This window comes from Pristis pectinata, chromosome 43, assembly GCF_009764475.1.
Source record: "Pristis pectinata isolate sPriPec2 chromosome 43, sPriPec2.1.pri, whole genome shotgun sequence".
NCBI lineage: Eukaryota > Metazoa > Chordata > Chondrichthyes > Rhinopristiformes > Pristidae > Pristis > Pristis pectinata.
Genome location: NC_067446.1, coordinates 666,695 through 690,442, shown reverse-complemented (window position 1 = coordinate 690,442; position 23,748 = coordinate 666,695). Strand labels below are relative to the sequence as shown.

At 50.7% G+C, this 23,748-nt stretch overlaps 1 protein-coding gene across 10 annotated transcripts in view; it reads right to left on the bottom strand.

The window, feature by feature from the left end:
- The window catches only part of LOC127566573 (cyclin-dependent kinase 16-like), a 79,151-nt gene that overhangs the window by 26,936 nt on the left and 28,467 nt on the right, over nucleotides 1-23,748 (bottom strand). For 4 of the 10 annotated variants that reach the window (XM_052008992.1, XM_052008993.1, XM_052008994.1 and 1 more), the window contains exons 2-4: nucleotides 7,350-7,497; nucleotides 4,925-5,014; nucleotides 690-845 (exon numbers count right to left, since the gene is read on the bottom strand). In XM_052008992.1, coding sequence (XP_051864952.1) covers nucleotides 690-845; nucleotides 4,925-5,014; nucleotides 7,350-7,497 — 394 coding nt within the window. The remainder of the gene's footprint in view (nucleotides 1-689; nucleotides 846-4,924; nucleotides 5,015-7,349; nucleotides 7,498-23,748) is intronic. The other 6 variants (XM_052008999.1, XM_052009000.1, XM_052008996.1 and 3 more) reach the window with 3 other exon arrangements.

Genomic DNA, 23,748 nt, shown 5'->3' with positions numbered 1-23,748 from the left:
GCAGCCAAACCTCTGCCCTTCCTGCTCGTATTGATCCCGGCCTCGAGTATTCTCGGTGATTCCGCCTCTATCCCTCGGTGATTCCGCTGCTATCCCTCGGTGATTCCGCCGCTATCCCTCAGTGACAAGGGGTTCTGGATCCCTTCAGCTCATGTCTTAACTGGCCACACCCTTGTTCTGGAAGTGTGCACTGCACACCTCCCCGCGGACAGATTTAAATTCCACCCTGGAGTGGGAGGAAAGGAAGGGGGCCACTCAACATCAAAGGTGCTGCAGTGGGGAGTGGAGGAAAGGCACAGCCAACAACACTGGGAGTCCGAAGCATGATTGGGCTACCTGCATCCAGGGCCAGGTAGCCATGCTGTTCTTCTCGGGCCCTGATTGGCTGGTGGGCTACTTGCCACCAGCCAGCCGGAGTCAAGGTTGCTAGCTTTCACTCCGCCCACTCCCTGCCGACTCTTCATCCCAATCCCACCTCAACGAAAGGCCGCCACAGGGTGAGCTGTCACCAGCAACCCTGCAAGGTGCAGTTCCAGGCAGGCACGTAAGAAAATTATCACTTCGAGGCCAACAAGTGAATTCACCAAACGTAACCTTTGCAAACAGTGGGATGTGTTTGAAAGGGTTCGGAGACCTTTACCCAGTTGACAAAAGGTTCCAAGGTTTGCCGAGAAGGAGGAGATAATCACCTAGAGTGGTATTCCTCTGAAGGTGCGAGCTGAGGCTCCTGCCCACCACACTGTGGGGCCTTCGTATAGGTGGCTTTTTGAAACTGCCTGCGTACTGGTGAAGGAAGGAGTGCATGCTGTGGGACGTGGGGGGCTTCCCATTCTTCACCATGGGCTCTTTAAACCCAGCGAGGGAGGTCCGAAGGAACAGAGAGAAAGAGAGAGAGAGAGAAGGGGGTGCCAGAGAGAGGGGGACAGATACAGAGAGCGCAGGAGAGAAAGAAAGTGAGAGCGCGAGTGCATGTAAAGAGAGAGGGGGGAAAGAGGGAGAGAGAGAGAGGGGGGAGGTGGAGGGGAGGAGAGGGGGGGAGGTGGAGGGGAGGAGAGGGGGGAGGTGGAGGGGAGGAGAGGGGGGAAGGGGAGGGGGAGAGGAGAGAGGGGGGGAGGCAGGAGGAGAGGGGAGAGAGGGGGAGGCGGAAAGAGAGGGGGAGAGGCGGAGGCGGGAGGAGAGGGGGGAAGCGGGAGAGGGAGGGGGAAGCAGGAGCGGGAGGGGGAGGGGGAGGGGGAAGCAGGAGAGGGAGGGGAGGGGGTGAGGGGAAAAGAGAGAACGAGAGAGAGAGAGGGTGAACAATTTATACACAAATGCAAAGCAACGGGAACGGGGATAGGAGCGCAAAGATGTAAAATGGTGAATGTGACCCAGACATTAAGCCGTGACCGTTTGAAGGAAAGGGGCAGACAAGAAGGAAGGTGGGGGAGAGCAAGAGAAGGGGTGGGGGGGGGTGGAATGTACGGTGGAGCAGAGCAGGTCCAGGTGAATGGGTGGGGAACCGATGGGAGACGGGGAAAGGGGGCAGACAGCAGCATTATGGGATGGGAGGAGGTGACAAGAGAGCGTGGTGGGTCAGAAGGCAGCGAGAGGGGAGATATCAACAGGAGCAGGTGAGTGAATGAAAATTAAAAGAACGCATGAGAGACGAGCAAGTTGAAAGAGCGAGGGGAGGGGGTCAGAAGAAAGAGATAGAGGAAAGGGAGAGAAAAGGAGGGAAGGATAAATCAAGGGGAAGAAAAAAAGAATAAAAAGAGGGAAGAAATTAAAATACAAGTAGAATGAAAATATACATTGCAGGTTTAAAAGAATGTATAGCACCAATTGAAAACCATTCAAGGCATGCAGCAGGCACTTACAGAAACAAAACAGCACCAGCACAAAACGAGGACAGCACAGCTCAGACAGAGCAGTAACCTTGGCATCTGGACATTCCTCATCCCCACACCACTCAGCAACCAGTCCCCTCGGGGGTAGACGCCCCACACCGGGAGCACGGCTTCACCGCCGAAGATGTAACCACCCCACGTTCCCCAACCCCCACCCTGCTGGTCACGTGGTCAGCCCGGACAGAGCCGCGCAGCGAGGTGAGAGGCAGAGTGTTCTGAGAGACTGAGTGGGTGAGAGGCACTGACAGGAAAGGTGAGCAGAGAGAGAGAGAGGGAGACTGCGAGAGAGAGACTGCGAGAGAGAGACTGCGAGAGAGAGAGAGGCTGCGAGAGAGAGAGAGACTGCGAGAGAGAGAGAGGCTGCGAGAGAGAGAGAGGCTGCGAGAGAGAGACTGCGAGAGAGAGACTGCGAGAGAGAGAGAGGCTGCGAGAGAGAGAGAGACTGCGAGAGAGAGAGAGACTGCGAGAGAGAGAGAGGCTGCGAGAGAGAGACTGCGAGAGAGAGAGAGGCTGCGAGAGAGAGAGAGACTGCGAGAGAGAGAGAGGCTGCGAGAGAGAGACTGCAAGAGAGAGACTGCGAGAGAGAGACTGCGAGAGAGAGAGAGGCTGCGAGAGAGAGAGAGACTGCGAGAGAGAGAGAGACTGCGAGAGAGAGAGAGGCTGCGAGAGAGAGACTGCGAGAGAGAGAGAGACTGCGAGAGAGAGAGAGACTGCGAGAGAGAGACTGCGAGAGAGAGACTGCGAGAGAGCCAGAGACTATGAGAGAGACTGCGAGAGAGACAGAGACTGTGAGAGAGACTGCGAGTGAGACAGAGACTGTGAGAGAGACAGAGACTGCGAGAGAGACTGCGAGAGAGACAGAGACTGTGAGAGAGACTGCGAGAGAGACAGAGACTGTGAGAGAGACAGAGACTGCGAGAGAGACTGCGAGAGAGACAGAGACTGCGAGAGAGACTGCGAGAGAGACAGAGACTGCGAGAGAGACTGCGAGAGAGACAGAGACTGCGAGAGAGACAGAGACTGTGAGAGAGACTGCGAGAGAGACAGAGACTGCGAGAGAGACAGAGACTGCGAGAGAGACAGAGACTGCGAGAGAGACAGAGGCTGCGAGAGAGAGACTGCGAGAGAGACAGAGGCTGCGAGAGAGACAGAGGCTGCGAGAGAGACAGGCTGCGAGAGAGACAGAGGCTGCGAGAGAGACAGAGGCTGCGAGAGAGAGAGGCTGCGAGAGAGAGAGGCTGCGAGAGAGAGAGAGGCTGCGAGAGAGAGAGGCTGCGAGAGAGAGAGGCTGCGAGAGAGAGAGGCTGCGAGAGACAGAGGCTGCGAGAGACAGAGGCTGCGAGAGACAGAGGCTGCGAGAGACAGAGGCTGCGAGAGACAGAGACTGCGAGAGACAGAGACTGCGAGAGACAGCAAGAGAGAGACTGCGAGAGACAGAGACTGCGAGAGACAGAGAAAGACTGCGAGAGACAGAGAAAGACTGCGAGAGACAGAGAGAGAGAGACTGCGAGAGACAGAGAGACTGTGAGAGACAGAGAGAGAGACTGCGAGACAGAGAGAGAGACTGCGAGACAGAGAGAGAGACTGCGAGACAGAGAGAGAGACTGCGAGAGACAGAGAGAGAGTACGAGAGAGAGAGACGGAGACTGCTAGGGAGAGAGTGTTAGAGAGAGAAAGGCGACAAAGAAGGGGAAAAACAGGGACAGAGAGTGAGAGGGAGCAAGGGAACATTAGACACAGAAAGTGCAAGGAAAAGAAGGCCAGAGAGAGGGAAAGTGCGAGTGAGTTATGAGTTAGAATGTTGGGGTAAGCAAGGCTGCAGATAGAATGCGCTTTTATTTTATGTTGTGAATGTTGGCTAATTGTTGGTGCTGTTGTGGTTCCCCACTTTTTTGTGACAATAGGAAGGGTGCATTTTGCAAAAGGGTGAGAGGTAATGTGGAGAATTGAAATGGAGTGGCAGGAACACAGAGAGCAGGTTCTCACTCCTTGAAGTATCTCCCCAACAAATTTGGAGCCGCAATCACAGAATGAAACAGGGCAGAAGGCCTTTCCACCCACTGTCCCAGTGCCAGCTTATTGAATTTGACTCACTTCCCACTACAGCCCCCAACATTTGCCACTTTTCCTATTTTGCAGTTTCCTGTTGAATCTACTTCCTCTGCCCTTTCAGGCAGTGCACCCCAGATCACTCACTGCAGAGAAAACATTACCTTGTCCCCCTGGCCCCTTCTGCCACCATCTGTATCCCTCTGGTCACCGACCCTCCTGCTGCTGGAAACAGCTCCTTATTTACTCTGCCTAAGCCTTCCGGTTTGGAGAGCCATGATTAAATCTTCTTTCAACGTTCTCTGCTTCAAGAGAACACCCCAGTGTTCCAGAAAATCTCTGCAGCCTCCCCCAAGGCCTCGATGTCCTCCTTGGAACATGGGACCCAGAATTCAGCACAATGCTCCGTTAGGATGCCCAGCCAGTGATCATAGAGTTCATCGCAACTCCTTGGGCTTTGAAAGCTGAGCCCGTGTGCTTTAGCTGAACCACATTGGGTGGACTCAGTGCCCTGGGCATATCAATGGCAAGTAATGACGTGGTGCCTGGGGCGAGAGAAGGAGACAAGTGGGGAGAGTCGCGAGATACAGCATGTGGGGTGGAATGGAGTGGGGAAGGAGGGGGGAGGTGGTTATGTCCTTTATGAGATGGTTGGGGTTAACAGAGGTAGGGGTGCCACTGGACACTCCATCCTCTGCTGCGGCACCTAGTGCCACCCTCCTGCAGACACGCGTGCACGCACACACGCACACACACACGCACACACACACACACTTGTGCGGTTAACGACGGGACGAGGGTGGGGTTCAGGGTGCAGGTTGTGCCCGAGGACGGCTTCCAGCAACGGCAGATGCTTTGCTATTCGGTTCTACGGCACCCAACCAGCCCGAGCACCTCCCACCACTGCATCCAAACATCCACAGCAGCAGCAACAACGACACGCCAAGTAAAGAAGAGGTTTAAGGAAAAAAAAATAATTGATTCCTTACCACTCTGTATCGGTCGCGCGGAACGGAGCTGCGAGGTGGAGGCGGCGTGACGTAGGTGAAAGGGTAAAAAACCAGACTGTGTTGTTCGACCTGAAGGTAACAAGGCATCATGTATGACAGGGCCAGCAGCCTCGACAGCTAACTTGTGGTACCACACCGGTGAGAGGACAGAGGGACTGGGTTGGCCTTTTCTGGTGTCACGGACTACATCCTGCCTCTCGCTAGGGCATGGCTTCACCCTCCGGCCATCAAGATCAGGAGGCAGACGGGATATTTGACCACCACGAGCATCAGCTTCAAGGACAAATACATCCACACCCAACATCCAAAAACATTTTCCAGGTTGAGGGAGGTCACTGGATATTGATTAGGAGCAGGACTCCGAACTGATTTCCACCCCCCTCCCCCACCAATGTAGAGTTCACTGGACACATTTGGGAGTAGGAGCCCTGGCTGATTTCCCCTCCCTCCCAAGGATCACTACACAGTGATCAGGGAGGGTCAAGACCCCTGGCTGATTTCCATTCTCTTGAATGCAAGGTTCAACTGGACCATATCAGGAGCAAGAATCCTTCCTGATCTCTCCCCCTGTGGGGATCAGGACCAGGAACAAGGCTTGGTTTCACCCTTGGGCAGTGTCGGTGAGCTCTTGGCAGCCACTGAACAAGAACTGCAGTGAGAGGCAGTGGTGACTGACGGTTAAGGTGGGATGCACCTTGTCCGTTGTGAATGTGGCGCCTTGACTCTGCTGCTGCAGCTGCTTTTACGTGTGAAAGGAAGGGCAGCAGGGTCTGACACAGTCACCTCCCCAACCACAATCGTGAAAACACACGGGAGAAACTGATTACGCGAGGGCGCACTGGTGCAGGGTGTTAAAACTAAGGAGAAAATGGGGAGCTAATGGTGGGGGGGGGGGGGGGGTGGGGAGAGAGAGACTAAGTGATCCTGTGGGGCAAAGCAGAGGACAGTGTAGTGATGTTAGGGAATTAGCTAGCAATGAGGCCTGTTAGTTTGCTTGGGTTCCCAAGGACGCAAAGTGAGCAGGGACGTCGTAAATGCCCTTTCAAATTACTTTCCTTTGGCAGGTGCACTAGTTATTATCCTTGAGGGGTCAAAGGTGACTCCGTTATCAAGAGGCTACTGCACTTTATACAGAGCCTGCCTAATGACGGAGGTTGTGTCTGGGATCTGTAGAAGGCCTGAACTAATCCAGAGCAGTGGCAGGAGTGGGGGCAGGATGGCCCAAGAGTTGACAGAAGGAACAGGGTGACTAGGGAAGAGTTAACAGAACCAAAGGGAAGCTCCTCACTCCAGAGGCACCGGAGTAAAGAGACAAGGGATCGAAGCCAGGGGAGTTGATATTTTCACCTGGGGGGTAGGGAATGGTTCTGGAACTCAGTATCTGAGAGAGATGGAATTAGAAGATACCTCAATGAGTACTTGAGGTGCTGCAGCCCTCCCCATCCAAGGTCATGGAACCCTAGGGACCTACAGAGGGGAAACGAAATATGTAATGGGTAGCTGTTTTGCAGACTGTCTTTGTTCCACAGGGGTGACCCTGAACTTCCAGTTGCCTGTCACTTCAATTTTCCGACCCATTCCCACTCTGATCTCTCTGCCTTTTGCCCGCTATACAGTTCCAACCAAGCCCAGAGGACCTGTCCCTTCCAACGAGGCACATTGCAGCGCTTCGCAGTTAACACTGCATTCAACAATTTCAGATAACCAGCCATTCCAGTTTGTGTCAGGCTCCGGTGAAAGGTCACCGACCTGCGACTGCTTCTCTCTCCGTCAGATGCCGGCTGGCCTGTTGGTTAGTTCCAGCATTCATTGTTATCCCAGATTTCCAATGTCACATTACCCTCTTCTCTATCTGTGGTCATTCACTTCCTCCAGACACAGCAGCTGCAACTTACAAGCCTCCATCACCCTATCACAACCACCATTTGCAAGATTCAGTCCCCCCTATTGCGCACACTCCCTTCGTTCTCTCCAGCTCTGCTCCGCCCTTGCAATCTGTGCATCTTCTAAAGGTGAGCAACCTGAAACGTTAACTCTTTTTCTCTGTCCACTGACGCTGGCTGACCTGCTGGTCCTTTCCAGCATTCTCTGATTTTATTTCAGACCTCCAGCATCTGCAGTCTTTTTTGCTTTTCGAGAGCTAGAGTTGGCTTGGGTGGAAGCAGGGGATTGCTGGCATGCAGATACTACAAGGGGGAAGACAAGGGTTGGTGCAAGGCTCAACTGGGGACTCGGGGGTGGACGTGGTCAAAGGGGGGATGTAGCCACTTACCTGATTATTGAGCCGCTAACAGTAAGTCTGGACAGTACTCCACAGGACACCGGACTGTGACAACCAATCCTCACCGCCTCCCTTCTGCCCCACACCCCCCCCCCCCCCACTTCCCGATCAAGCAGAACTCACCACTGTCGCTGACGTTATTTTCCTCGATGTTTATCTGCTCCGACAGGTCAGTCAAGGACTTCTCGGACGCCTGGCTGCCACGGAGTGTCATGGACAGCTGCCGTTTTATTTTCTTCATCCGATCCATCAGGTTCTGATTTCCGATTGCCTGCCGTGTGAGAGGAAATAACGATCAGGGCAAGAGATGGGCTGGTCGGGCGTGAAACAGGGCGGCTGCATTGAAACTAGGTTCGTCCAGTCATTCAGAGGTTCGGGTCGCCACTCCTGGGATCAGAGCCAACTCTCGGCTCAGCAGAGACAGGACACAGAGGCTCCCTGATCAGTTCCACTGAGGAAGGCCGAGCGAGGACCTTTGCTCGCCGGAAGCAGGGCATACCATCTGGGTGGGGGGGGGGGGGGGATAGGTGGAGAGTGGAAGGAGACAGCAGAAAGGCAAAGAGTTGAGGTTGGGAGGATGAGAGCAGAGTAGTACAGAATTAGGAGGCAGGAGAGAAAATCCACTCAGGCACATGGACTCAGCAAAAGTAAAGAGAATAAATGAAAATCTATGGGATAGGAATGTTCAGCAACACTTCTGAGGGCAGGCAACAAATGTGCCAGTGACCCAAAAATATAAATAAGTACGATAAAAGGAGACATATCCCAAATGACCCAACCTCAAAGCCCTCATTCTTTACTTTAGCTAATCCTCTTGGGAAACTAAGAGGCTTTATTGCAATCATTCTCTGGTTTCTGATTACGAGGTTAGGGTTATTGAGTCCTAATTTTGGTGTCCACCCAGTGACTCTGGCTGGAAATAGGATCGTTATGAGGTAAGATTAGGCTCGAGCTATGGTGTCCACTGCTGATGGATAACTCCATGTACCTATCCAAATGCTTCTTAAATGCTACTATTGTACCTGCCTTGACTACTTCCTCTGGCAGCTCCTTCCAGAAACCACCACCCTCTGTGTGAAAAACGTCCCTTTTAAATCTTTCCCCTCTCACCCTAAACCTATGCCCCCTAGTTTAGGAATCTCTTACCCTGGGGAAAGGACTGTTACCATCCACATTATCTATGCCTCTCATAATTTTAAACACTGCTATAAGGTTGCCCCTCATTCTCCTATGTTCTATAGCGGTTACCGTAACGCTTTACAGCATCAGCAATCCCGGGTTCAATTCCGGCCGCTGTCTGTAAGGAGTTTGTACATTCTCCCCATGTCGGCGTGGGTTTCCTCCAGGTGCTCCAGTTTCCTCTCACACTCCAAAGACGTACGGGTTAGGAAGTTGTGGGCGTGCTATGTTGGCGCCGGAAGCGTGGTGACACTTGTGGGCTGCCCCCCAGAACACTCCATGCAGAAGATGCATTTCACTGTGTGTTTCGATGTACGTGACTAATAAAGATATCTTATCTTATACCTTTTCTGCACTCTTTCCAGTTTAACCCAAAACTGTACACAGTACTCTGTCCCTCGACACTCCTTGCCACTCACGGTGTGTGTCCTCCCCTTGTACACCAAGGTCTCTCTGTCCCTCAACTTGTACAACTGCAACATAACGTCCCAGCTCCTGTACTCAGTACCCCGGCTGATGAAGGCCAGCGTGCTAAATGCCACCCTGTCTACCTGTGATGCTGCTTTCAACGAACAGTTGTGCAGTTGTACTCCGCAGGTCCCTCTATTCCACTACACTCCCTTCTGGAAGAGCATAAGCAGAGTGTGAAATAAAGCTGGCGATGTTTGGGGGTTGGGGAATGGTACCAAACTGAGGAGTTGGTTGAGGATCACAAGCCCCTCAAGCTTTATGCTCCAGCTGCGACAGTGCATGAGAGACCTGATAATTCTACCAGATCTGCTCCGTTGACAGGAACATTGGGTCACGGATCTGAGAGCCGCTCCTGTAACTTGGATGGCAGGGCGGAATGTGTTCTGTGCAGTCAGGGATGGCTATGCTGCTTAGGATATACAAAACAGACATCAGTCTGCCTGTCCAGAAGGAAAAAAACCCCGGGACTACTTTGAGCGTAGTGTGGAATTCTTCCTCATGCCCTGGCCAACATTCCCATCTCAGAGCGAGGTGGAACAGGTCAACAGTGCATCCACGCTGGAGTGAACAAGGGGACCAAGTGTCTGCTTCTCTCAGTGTTGCCAACTGCAGAGAAAATAATAATCTTCAAATACGAGCGTGTACGTCCACCTGAGAAAGGAAACACCTCAGTGGAAAGAAAGCTTTCATGGTGGGCTGATCAACCAGTGCTGCTCCTCTGCCAACACAGCATTTAGGATCATAGAACAGTACAGCACAATACAGGCCCTTCAGCCCACAATGTTGTGCTGACCTTTAAACCTCGCCTAAAACTATCTAACCCCTTCCTCCCACATATCCCTCTATTTTAAATTCCTCCATATGCTTATCTAGCAATCTCTTGAATTTGACCAACGTACCTGCCTCCACCACTGCCCCAGGCAGCACATTCCATGCCCCAACCACTCTCTGGGTTAAAAAAAACCTTCCTCTGATATCTCCCTTGAACTTCCCACCCATTACTTTAAAGCCATGCCCTCTTGTATTGAGCATTGGTGCCCTGGGAAAGAGGCGCTGGCTGTCTACTCTATCTATTCCTCTTAATATTTTGTACACCACCTACACTTCCCCTCCCACCAAATCAATCCAACTCCAGTATTTCAGTATCTGGAATGTAACTTGAACTTTCAACCCTCCCTAGTTTAATGGAATCACCCTGACATTTCCTCGATTACAACAGTGAACACACTTCAAAAGGCACTTCACTGGCCGTGGAGTGCTTTGGGATGCCCAGAGGTCACGAAGGACACCATCAGGATGCACATTTTGTTTTTAAACCTGTGAACTGGGCTGCTGTTCAAAAAGTGTTCCTTGCAATATACTCAAGTCCCTTGGCAAGTGATTTATTATGTCTGAAGTGCTGGTGTAGGGTGGCGAAGGATTTGAAAATTGAGAGACTGGTCTTTTGACAGTTAAATGGGCAAAGTCTAAAACATTTCAATCCAGCTCAGGATAATCCTGGGTGGCAGTATGGCACATCACTCACAGAAGTGCAAAGGTATTCTGGCCCATCAACATTTAGCCATTTATTGTTGAAGGCTGGTCATCCTGTGGGGGAAGGGATGCAGCTTTCGTTCTATTTTGGAAAGGGCAGTATTTTTATCAGCCGAGGCCCGATAACTTTTAGCTGTGACAGTGGAGAGTACAGGCACCCATCTTGCCCGAATCCTTCCGTTGCAAAAGCTTGGGTTTTGCTAGCAGGAAGAGAGAAAGGTGAGGATTACAAGGACCACACGGAGCAAAGAATGCAGCGTCACACACTCATGGCCAGCGATCAGAAGTGACTGCACAGAACCAGCAAAAAGCTAGTGTCTTGAAAGCACCCTAAAACATCCGAAACATTTACAAACAATAAAGCACTTTTGAAGTGCAAGATGCAAAGCAGTCAATTTATGCTCCCACGACTGGGAATGTGATATTAAATACATATGCTGTATTGGGATTGGTTTATTGTTGTCACTTGTACCGAGGTACAGTGAAAAACTTGTCTTGCATACCGATTGTACAGGTCAATTCATTACACAGTGCAGTGATGCAGGACACACGCGAACTTTGGCCCTTGATCACTGGGGAGAAATCTGCTCTTCAAGAGGCCAGAGGTAGCTACACCTAAAAGGAGACACTCCCGCAATGTGGCGCTCATGCCACTGGGAGTGCAGGGCCCCCTCCTCACCACTCCTCCCAGCGCTGTGCTCCCTCCTTGGTGCCCCTCCTGCGGTGTGGCGTTGCCTCCCTGCCGCCCCTCCTGTGGCGTGGCACTCCCTCCTCGTCACCCCTCCCAGTGCTGTGTGGCACTTCCTCCTCACCGACCCTCCCGGTGTTGCGCCCCCTCCCACAGCATGGTGCTCCCTCCTGGCCACCCGTCCCACAGCGTGGCGTTCCCTCCTCATCACTCCTCCCAGCACTATGCTCCCTCCTTGCTGCCCCTCCCAGTGCTGTGCTCCCTCCTCGCTGCCCCCCCCACAGTATGACGTTCCCTCCTCAGCACCCCTCCCAGTGCTGCGCTCCCTCCTCGCCACCCCTCCCGTGGCATGGCACTCCCTCAGTGCTGCCCTGAGAACAGGAGCTTAGGTTATGTGCTAGGGTCTGTGGACAAGGACTCTGATACCTGTCTAGGAGGTAAAATTGTTACTGATGAAGCCTTGGCCAACTGTCTTGTTTACCACAGGATGCCTCACAACAATGTTCGAAATGGCCCTCAGGCGGTCCCTCACACACAGGGGGCATGTCACTGGGCAGGACCACTGGCTAATTTGCCTGCTCTTCGATCCTGAAGAACTGGAACCCATCCCCTATTATCCTGCACTTCGTACGCCACAGTGCTGCAAACATCAGAGACTTGCATGAGTAATCTGATACGGCAGTACGTAAATATTTGAGTGTATGCCCTGGGTTTGTAACACATGAGTGTCACGTAATACTTGGCAGAGCAGATGGAGTCGATGCCCAGCGCAGAGATGAATTACACAAACCCAGAGTGGAGGGTTCTTTGCCCGTCCTCCAAGCTCAAGAACAGAGTAAACAGCAGGACAGCCCACACAGCTCCTTGCTGCTGCTCCACCATTCAATAAGATTATGGGTGATCCTCCAACTCACTACACTTCCCAAATCCCCATTTCTTCTCGTTCCCTGTGTTCAAACAGCCATGGAAGGATCATCAATGCAGCTGCAGCCCTCTGGGGGCAAGAGATTTCCACAGATTTACAATACTGAGTGGAGACACCGAGTCCCAGATGGCTGAATTGGAATTGGTTTATTATTGTCACATGTACCGGCGTACATTGAAAAACTTGTCTTGCATACCGTCCATACAGATCATTTCATTACACAATGCATTGAGGAAGTACAAGGGAAAACAATAACAGAGTGCAGAGTAAAGTGTCCCAGCTACAGAGAAAGTGCAGCGCAGGCAGACAATAAGGTGCAAGGTCACAAGGAAGTAGATTGTGAGGTCAAGAGTCCATCTTATCGTACTACTGAACCCTTATCCTGAGATGGTACCCCCTTGTGCTATTGATCCCAGCCTGAGGAAATCTCAGCACCCATCCTGTCAATCCCCCTCAGAATCTCAATGAGATCACCGCTCATTCCTCCAAACTTCAGAACGTCTGGGCCCAACATCCTCCACCACTCACGTTCTCCCCGTGTCTGTGTGGGTTTCCTCCGGGTGCTCCGGTTTCCTCCCACATTCCAAAGGACGTACAGGTTAGGGAGTTGTGGGCATGCTATGTTGGCACCAGAAGCGTGGCGACACTTGCGGGCTGCCCCCCAAATCACTACGCAAAAAGATGTATTTCACTGTGTGTTTCGATGTACATGTGACTAATAAAGAAATCTTATAAACTTATCTTCACTGGACAGCCACCTCAGCCTTGGGGGTCAACACTTTAAATCTCCTCTGCAGTACATCCACCCTCAGAGACAGAGGTTAATTTTCAGGCCAACGTGGCTTCTGCCTGGAGGCAGACTGGTTGCGAGGGATGGGTGTAATGCAGTTCCTCTGCCTCACCTGGTGAAACCCTTGAATGTGCCTTTGTAACCTCGACCGCTGCAGCAGTCTCATTGCCAGCCTCCCTTGTTCTGATCTCTGGCCAATTCGTGGGATGGCAAGAACAGGGTATGAGGAGAGATTAGGGCTGGAGTTTGGAAGAATGAGAAGAGACCTCGCAGAAACCCATAAAATTCTCACAGAGTTAAACAGACCGGATACAGGGAGGGTGTTCCTGATGGCCAGAGAGTCCAGAACCAGGGGTCACAGCCTCAGGATACGGTGTATGCCGTCTATAACCAAAATAGGGAGACATCCCTTCACCCAGAGGGTGGCGGACCTGTGGCATTCACCACCACAGAACACAAGGGTAACCAACTCATTGGATGTATTCAAGTGGGAGGGAAATGTACAATTTCAAAGCGATCCAGGGACATGGGTGAAGGCAGGGACATGGGTCACGACGTGGATGATCAGCCATGATCATCTCAAATGAGGGAACAGGCCTGAAGGCTGAATGGCCTCCTCCTGCTCCTATTTGCTGTTTCCACAACCTATTTGCTGTAAACAGGAGATCATCCAAAACTCTGCGTCAGGTGCAGCATCCATCGGCCTCTGACCTGCACCAACACCTCGTTCTTATCCGTGTTTTCAGATCCTTCCATGGACCATTTCCTTTTCCTGTCTTTGTAACATCCTCTGTAAACTTTGCTGCCTACCTTCAGCCCGTCCTCGTCTCTGGGACCCCTCCACGTCTCTGGGAGCCCGGCCCCTCCACCACTCCCCGTTTCTGTAACACCCTCCAGAGCTACACACATCCCTATCTCTGTGACCCTTCCGGCCCCTACACCCCTCCCCATCTCTGTAAATCCCTCCGACCCCTACAACTCTCCCCATCTCTGTGATCCCAGCCTCTACACCCTCCCTATCTCTGTAACATTCTCCGACCCCAGCACCCCTCCCCACCTCTATGATGCCAGCTATTATACCCTATTCCTGTAACCTCTCTAGCTCACCTACACCCACCCTATCTCTGTAACCTTCTCCAGCCCCTATACCCCTCTTTCTTTTTAAGTCTCTCCAGCCGCTACACCCACCCTATCTCTGTAACCCCCTCTGGCCCCTATACCCCTCCATATCTCTGTAACCCCCTCCAGCCCCTCCATGTCTCTGTAACCCCCTCCGGCCCCTACACCCCTCCATATCTCTGCAACCCCCTCCGGCCCCTACACCCCTCCATATCTCTGTAACCCCCTCCAGCCCCTACACCCTTCCATATCTCTGTAACCCTCTCCGGCCTCTACACTCTCCCTACCTCTGTAACGTCCTCTGGCCCCCAAGCCCCTTTCCTCGTGATCATCCCCTGATTTCAGCCACCTGTGCGCCGAACTCTGGAAATTCTCTCTCTAAACCTCTCTGGTCCTTCCACTTCCTGTAAGATGCTCCTTGAACCGATTGAGCATTTGGTCAACTGCCCATTGAAGTCCTTTGGTGGTTCCTCATCATTGTTTCTGCTCCACAACACTTCCATACCGTGCCTCTGGACATTTCTGGTACAGTAAAGGGCACTGTAACCGGAAGATGCTGCTGCTATTGTTGGCCGTAGCTCCGGGACCAATCGTTCCTACCTTGAGGGAAAGGATGGGTGTTGAGGACCAGAGCATTCGGATGAGAACAAGTACTGAGGCAGGAGGATAAAGATACAAACAGGCACGCGCTGACTCGAGCTCCTGCACAAACGACACCCCAGCAAGGGAACGTAGGACAGAACAACCGGGTACCTCAAAAAAAATTAATAAATCTATCCAAGGCAAAAATGGTACAGCAGAAAAGATCTCAGATGAGCAACAAGCAGATAAAAAGAAAACATACAGGACATTTGGGACCATGATCAAATCTGTGAGGAGTCCCCAGGGGCTGACACGACTGCAGAGATTGCTGGAGGCTCACTTGCGTCTGTTCTTATGCAAGTGAAGCACTCGATGCTCCTGCCCATCTCCCTTATAAATATTCAGGGCTGTGAAATTGCTAGGAGAATTGCGGATGTATGCGGAAAGCAGCAATTACATAACGTGCACTGGCATGGGCGCAGGCAGATTGGGAGAGAGAGGGAGCAGGCTTTTAGGTACACCATCATTTGGCAGGAGAGCTCAGAGCGAGCGGACAGGGCTCTATGTGGAGACACTGGAGGGAGCAAGTGAGAGACCATTATCTGACAATGCACGTTATGTTTGAACCTCATCGATCCACACCCACACCGTGACACCCCCACCCCACCTGAAGCTTATCTGCTGATGCAAGAATCCCAGGCTCTGGAAGCTTGCCTATTATTGAAGAGCACTCATTTGGAAAATTGCAAGACGTTAAGGGGAGAGGGGAGGAGGGAGTCACGAGTCAATGTGGGCACACTCCTTTCACTTCAAAAGCCCTATAAGGGCATTCTACTGAGAGAGACTAAAACACACACACATGAGCAAGCTTATACACGGGTTTGGAACTGTGTCTGGCAGGCAGGAATTCAAAGAACAGACTGCATTTACAGATGTTTGCTCTGTAGCAGGGGATGAGCAGTGAGAGGGTCGGGATCTGTCCTGGTCCACAGAGATGACCAGGGGGCCACGCCCCACCCACAGCCCGTGCCCGGCTCAGAAATTATGGATGAGGCAGTGGGTTAGGAAGCTCACCAGCCCAAGAATGGGGTGGAAGGTCAAAGGTGGACAGTATTCCTGCTCATGGCCACCTTTTCTTTTCAAAATTAAATACTGGTTTCTGCTAGGGAAAAAAAAATCCTTAGAAAAATGCGTACAGACAACTCTATAAATAAATGCACTCAATACACTGTGGTACATGGATCGGCATCACCCCTCCCACATACATTAATCTTTTTTAAAGGGAGATTTGGTTGGGTTGGCAGTACACAGTGGCTTTGATCCCTGATATGGGCAATGCCTTGTTTGGGTGTGTCCCACTGCATATACCCCTGGAATCTCTCAGTTGGCAACACCATAGGTGCTTCTGCAGGTGGGTCAGGGGGGTTTCGGGCAGGTCACGTCAACGAGCCGATGGTCTTGAAGCAGCAATCCTCCATCTCAGGGCCTGTCCCCGTGCCTATATATGGAACCTCAGTCCACATTCTCAGCGACAGCTGTGACCAGTTCAAGCTGTGACCAGCAGCTGGTGGGGATCAGGCCACATGAGGGGGCCACGCTCTTTGGCAGGTGGATGACTTGTCTCTTTGTACTCTTCAGCACCAGGGCTGACCGTAAAATTTTCAGGTCTACGGGAAGAGGGTCGTGAGTGAGACTTGTGGGATTACTCTCGAAGGGAACAATGGACCAAATGGCCTTCTTTACCCTATAGGCTTTGAGATTCTGTGATACCCTGAAGATGCTGGGGAGTGGGTACAGAAGGTATCCCCCTCCTCCCACCCTTCCCCCACTCCAAAAATTGGGGTACTGGCCTTTCCTCTGGAATAAAGGATGTGAGCGAAAGGTCACCACCAGCCACTGACCCCACCCCACCTTCTCCTCTCCACAGTGGTACTAACTCTGTACTGCCCCTCCCACAGTGCGGCGCTCCCTCAGTACTGCCCCTCCCACTGCGGCGCTCCCCCTGTATTGCATCTCCTGTAATGTAGTATTGTTGCCCCAATAGCGTGGTACTCCCCTATTAAGTACTGCTCTGGAAGTGTCCACTTAGATTCTGTGATCAGGGCCGCAGAGGAAGGCTCAAACCAGCCAGCAGCTCACCAAAACGCCAGTGTGTCACCACAGAAAGCCATGGGCTGAGGGTACCTAACTCAGCACCAAAGGACAGGATCTAGTGCCCACCCGACCTCAACAGCTGCGGTACCCACTGGACAAGTTAGCTAAGGCAGCTTTTAAAAGAACGAGTCAACTGCACAACATCTGCATTATTTTTGTTGGAATTGGCTGATGACGGGGCTGAGGGATGGGCTGCCTGGACTGGCAGTTAGAAGCAGCAGCAGCTACTGGCAGGAATACACAAGGTGCTGATCCACTGGGGAAAGGTAGTCAAAGACAAATACACAGCCTGCACTCCATCACGGGGAAGTAATTGATTCAGGCTAGAGGAGATTTATGGCATCATAGGCCTGTAAACTACTTCCTGCTGGGAGGGGGTGGGGGAAAGGAGGTTAATTGTGCTATCAATCTGGTCTCAGCAGAGTCCAGCCAGTGTAGAGGTCACTCTCCTGACATCAGGCTGAAAGACAAGGCACACAGACAAAAAGAGAGAAAGGAAGTTAAAGAGTGGTCTCCCCACTCTAATCTGTTCCCTCTGCACGGACCTAGTTCACACTGTCCCTCAGTGTGTCTGCGCCCACCTGCAGGCAGCTTCAGAGAATAAATGCAAAATGGTAACAGGTAAAGGTCAACAGCAGGCCACAGAGGAAGGCTGTGTGGTGAAAAGCCTGCAAGAACAGGGATCGGAAGGGGCTGCAAAGGGTCGTAGACTCAGCCAGCTCCATCACGGGCACAACCCTCCCACCATTGAGGACATCTTCAAGAAGTGGTGCCTCTAGAAGGCAGCATCCATCACTAAGAACCCTCACCACCCGGGACATGCCCTCTGCAGGTTACTACCACTGGGGAGGAGGTACAGGAGCCTGAAGACCCACACTCAATGATTCAGGAACAGCTTCTTCCCCTCCACCATCAGATTTCTGAACGGTCCATGAACCCAACCTCATTATTCCTTTTTATTTGCACTATTTATTTTGTAATTTATAGTAATTTTATATCTTTGCACCGTACTGCTGTCGCAAAGCAACAAATTTTACGTCATATGAGTCAGTGATAATAAATCTGATTCTTATTCTAAGATACGAGGTTAGCACGGTGCAGAGGGGGTTTGGCTCTGTACTGCACTGAGACTGTTCCCAGTGGTACTCTTTGCTGTGGAGGAGAGAAATGAAAGCGAGAGCCCCTGAAGCACAAAGCGTAAAAAAAAATGGACTTGTTGGGAAGATTTCCCCATCCTGCTCGCCATCCAGTTACATCGGAAAGGGGCAAGCATTTGGGGTAAACAAAACTGGGTCCAGTTGCCTTCTGAATGAGGTACCTGGGGAGTGTGGGCTAGGGACACTGGTGGAAGCAGGTGGTACTGCACCCCAGTGAGAGCCAGCTGCTGGGCAATAGAGGGGAAACAGTCACCAAGCATCTACCTTAAATATCAGGGCCAAGCCATTCAGGAAAGTTCAGTTGCATTTCTTCCAAAGCTAATGTTGGAGTGTGGGACTCTCCCACTGAAGGCTGATCCCAGGGTTGCGGGTAGGTGCATGAGGGAAGGGCATAAATTAATGAATGAGAGCTTGCTAGATACTTTCTCTGCTGGGTGAAAGACAAATGGATAGAAGCCCAGAGAGGTGGATGGTTGGAGCACAGGCTGAGTGCAGGCACGGTAGTGTAGCGGTTAGCGTAACACTATTACAGTGCCAGTGACCTGGGTTCAATTCTGGCTGCTCTCTGTAAGGAGTTTGTACATTCTCCCTGTGAGTTTCCTCCGGGTGCTCCGGTTTCCTCCCACATTCCAAAAGACGTACGGGTTAGGAAGTTGTGGGTGTGCTACGTTGGTGAGGGAAGCGTGGCGACACTTGCGGGCAGCCCCCCAGAACACTCTACGCAAAAGATGCATTTCACTGCGTGTTTCGATGTACATGTGACTAATGAAGATATCTCATCTTATACGCTGGACCAGATTTGAGGGGCTTACGTCTTTCTCCTGTTCCAATGAAATGCTTTCACTAACTGCCCCCAAGCTCTCGTTTTAAATCCACCCACAGGATACTTGTTCCAACTTGGACATACACTGCAGGATTTCTTCAGATTTTCATTTTCCACCTGCCACTGTAGATTGTCCTCACCTACAAGGTTAAACATCTAGCAAAGACTATTTGAACATTGTCCTGAATGGAAGTTGCGGGAGGAAGGCAGGGATTGTCACGTTAGCCCACTTCCATTCCAGTTCTGGTTTGTGCATGTCTAGATAGGAACAGAACTTATAGGAGCAGCCCCCTGAACCTGCTCTATCACAAACAATTAGCAAGGCTTAAGAACCATCTCAACTTCACTATTCTGACCCATTCTTTTTCCCTACGAGTCCCAAGGTCTCTGGAGATTAGAAGGAGCAGTGATCTTGCTAGATGCCAAGTGGGTCTAACAGGCTAGGTGGTGTGACAACATTTCCACTGGTGGGATACCCTAGAGTGAGGGAGCAGTAGAACTAGGATAAGGGCTCACCTACAAGGCTCAGGGGAGGGGAACATACCTCATCAAAAAGGGCAGTATATCCTTGAAACTCTCCATCACAGAGGGCCATAGAGGCCGAACGAATGAATTTATTCACTGCCGAGATAGATTTTTGGACCACAGGGGAACCAAATGGTAATGGCAATTGGGCAGAGAAATGGAATTAAGGCAGTGATTGGATCAGCCACAAACTCAGTGAATGATGGAGAAAGCTCAAAGGTCTATATGACTCGTGCTTGCATTATCCTTGAATTTCTTTGGTATCCAAAAATTTTCTAACCTTGATCTTCAAAACATTCAATGACTGTGCATCCACAGCAGAGTTCCAAAGACTCAAGTGGCTGGCTGAAGAAACTCCTGACCCTGGTTCTAAGATGCTGACCCCTTTTCTTGTAGAATAAATTTAAACTCTTCACCTGACGTGCTGGGATTCAAGATATTTAAGATATTTATTTATTAGTCACATGTACATCGAAACACATAGTGAAATGCATCTTTGCATTACTGAGGGTGTACTGGGGGGCAGCCCGCAAGTGTCGTCACGCTTCCGGTGCCAACATAGCATGTCCATGGCTCCAAGCCTGTATGTCTTTGGAATGTGGGAGGAAACCGGAGCACCTGGAGGAAACCCGCACAGACACACATGGAGAACATACAAACCCCTTACAGACAGTTGCAGGAATTGAACCTGGGTTGCTGGCGCTGTAATAGTGTTATGCGAGTTGCATCTCTGGATACAAACCTAACAACAACAATTGTGCAACTGCAGCCCTGTATCCTGACAGTGACTCCTTATCCTAAACCCACCAGGCAGGAGAAACAATGAAAAGTTGCTTCATTAGAAGCATCCTATTGTGCATGCGATTACAATTCTTTTCCTGCTACCTCAGTAAAGTCTGTATGATACAAAAGGGTTGACCAATTCCATTTACTTTAAAGCCCTGATCCCAAAAGATGAAAGCAGCTGGCTTGCCTGGAGGCCTGCAAGGCAGGAGAATGTAGCATACGGCAACATAGTGGTTGTGTTACTGGGCTAGTAATCCGGAAACCTGGATTAATGAGCCAGAAACACGAGTGAATTCCCACCACAGCAGCTGGGGAGTTTAAAACTCAGTGAGTTTGATAAATCCAGAATACAAAGCTAGCATCAGCGACGGTGACCATGAAACCACTGGGCTGTTATGAAGCCTGCCATCCTTACTCAGTCTGTAACCCCAGACCCAAACAAAGAGGCTGATTAAAAGCCCCCAGAAATGGCACAGCAAGTCACTCTGTTCTAAGCATTTCAGCATACCCATTCGGTGTTAAACACTTTGTCTGTTTTGCAATACAGGGTAACAATCCTTTTGTCTTCTTAATTACTTGCTATGTCTGCCTGCTAGTTGTGCTTCTTGGGTACAGCATTCAATCCTTTCAGAACACCAACATTCAATCACCTTGAGCCATTTAAATCTCCAACCCAATCTTATATTTTTTTTGAAAGGACCCTAGATTATCAGAGGAACAGGAGACAGCAGTATTTCCTACATTACAGCAGTGACAACAGCTCATGAGAAGAGAATACCAGGCAGACTGAGGAAAAGATTCAAGGATGCGCTCATAGCCTTGTTGAAGGAATGCAACATCCCCACTGACACCTGAGAATCTCTGGCCCATGGCCACTCAATGTGGAGGAGGTATTGAGAACCTCAAGTCCACACATCAGGAGCGCACAGAAACCCTTCTTAAGATGCGGCAGGAGTGCACCACCTCACAAAGTACACCCTCACCTGCCCCATCTGTGGCAGACCCTGCAGCTCCCACAAGGGCCTCATCAACCTCCTCAGAACCCAGAGAACTAGAGTTGAAGCAGGTCACCCTCAACCCCGGGGATGGCCCAAGAACACCAAGTGGTCCATCATTGGCTATGGGGCACATGGAAGTGGTTAAAGATGCTGGAGGAAGGCAAGGAATTTCATGGAATACAGCTTCTGGTGAAAGAGAGGGAGAGATAATGTGGAGAGCCTACACCACCCCAGTGAGAAGAAATGTTACAAGAACATTGTACTTACAACACTGGGGGAACAAGAGCATGACAGTCAAAGGTACTCTGGCACTTAACATTGGCAAAATAGCAAAAATATCATAGCTTTATCACAATCTTTCCCTGGGGAGCTCTTCCCACTTGGTTCACCAGTATGATAGCATTATGGTTATGTTCATAGACTGGAGGCCTGGACTAATGATCTGGAGAAACAAGCTTAAACCCCACCACAACTGCTGGGGAATTTAAATTCCAGTTAACTAATTACAGAAAGAGGAACTAGAAAGCGAGTACCACTCAACAAATCCAACAAGTTCACAGATGCCTTTTGGGAAACCGGCCATTACCGTGCCTGGACCTGTGTGCTACTGAAGCCTACAGCATCGTGGCTTCTTCACCAATAAGGCCCAGCAAACCCCTCAGTTGTACCAAGCTCTTTTCAACAGGGAGCTCACCACTTCTCGCAGGACAATTAGGGACAGGCAATAAATGCCAGAGAATCATAGAAAGTACAGCACAATATAGGCCCTTCAGCCCACGATGTTGTGCCGATCATTAAACCTCGCCTAAGACTATCTAACCCCTTTCTCCCACATATCCCTCTATTTTAAATTCCTCCATATGCTTATCTAGCAATCTCTTGAATTTGACCAATGTACCTGCCTCCACCACCGCCCCAGGCAGTGCATTCCATGCCACAACCACTCTCTGGGTAAAAAACCTCCCTCTGATATCTCCCTTGAACTTCCCACCCATTACTTTAAAGCCATGCCCTCTTGTATTGAGCATTGGTACCCTGGGAAAGAGGAGCTGGCTGTCTACTCTATTCATCTTAATATTTTGTAGATCCCTATCATGTCTCCTCCCATCCTCCTCTCCAAAGAGTAAAGTCCTAAGCTCCCTTGGTCTCTCCTCATAATGCATATTCTCTAAACCAGGCAGCATCCTGGTAAATCTCCCCCGCACCCTTTCCAACGCTTCCACATCCTTCCTATAATGAGGCGACCAGAACTGGACACAGTACTCTAAGTGTGGTCTAACCAGAGTTTTGTTAAAGAATTCCGGGAATAAGCTGTTCCCTATCTAGTGAAAGAAATCCCAACCACAGAAAGTCTTCCAAATTCAATTATGAATCTCAAATTGTACAGCCGTGGAGAGGGTACAAATTTCCAGTGGGCGTCAAGCAAATAGTTCTCATTTACTGAAAATGTAGCAACAGCACTGGGTCAGGCAAAATACTGACCTTCAGCAAGCACCTGAGACGCATTGGTGGGCATTTACCTTGCTGCCTGCAGGATTGAGCTTTGTATAGTACAGCACACAATTTAGTGCCCTTGAATGCAATTTGCTGTACACAGAATACCAGACGTGGGATGCATTTGTCTGAAGAGGCAGCCAGTCTAATTCAACAAAGCCCTCACTGAAGCAATCCCCAAATAAATTGTGCAGCCAATGTCGGTCTTGGCTTGCCATGCCGACTGACAGAACATCAGGACATTCCCATTTACTGGATACCATCAAGAAATGCATGCTGATTTTGCAAACTTTTGTCTGAAGCTTCTGTGTAACCTGGCTGGTCTATCTCAAGTACTCTGCCATGCAAGCAATGGCTTTGCAATGGTTCCAGCACTTTCACCCTACCATGGGACATTATGTTGCAGTTGTACTAGTCGTTGGTGAGGCTGCACTTGGAGCACTGTGCACAGTTTTGGTCACCCTGTTACAGGAATGACGTGGTTAAACTGGAAAGAGTGTAGAGATTTACGAGGATGTTGCCAGGACTGGAGGGCCTGAGTTATAGGGAGAGGTTGGCCAGCCTCAGTCTTTTTTTTCTTGGAACATAGGAGAATGAGGGGCGACTTTATAGAAGTGTTTAAAATTATGAGAGGCACAGGTATCATGTCCTTACAGACTGACGTGCCCCTCTCCCACCCTGCAGATGGGTTATTCTGCAGGTCAGTCCTGTGCACATCTCACTCTGTTGCAAGCCAAACATTTAGTAAAAGCAGCAGCAGATGCCAGGTGATGTTGGTGCAGCCAGGTAAAGTCAAACTCCCATCCTCGGCTACTAACCCCATTCCCAAGTGGTCATTCGTAGCCAACCAGTGATTAGCTCATAACAGTCATTCCTGTCCATTCTCCCTGTCCAAGAGGGAAAGGGATGGCCGTGGAGAAGCCATCGACAGCAAGTCTGGCTGCGAGACCCCACCCACCCCGGACATTCTCTTTTCTCCCCTCTCTCATCGGGCAGAAGATACAAAAGCCTGACACCACGTACCACTGGGCTCAAGGACAGCTTCTATCCAGGTGTTATGAGAATATCGAATGGTTCCTAAGAACGATGGACTCTTGACCTCACAATCTACCTCATTACAGCCTTGCACCTTATTGTCTGCCTGCACTGCACTCTGTACCTGCAACATTTTATTCTGCATTGTTACTGCTGTACCCTTGTACTACCTCAGTGCACTGATGTGACGAAATGATCTGTATGGACGGCAGGCAAAGCAAAGCTTTTCACTGTACCTCGGTACCTGTGACAATAATAAACCA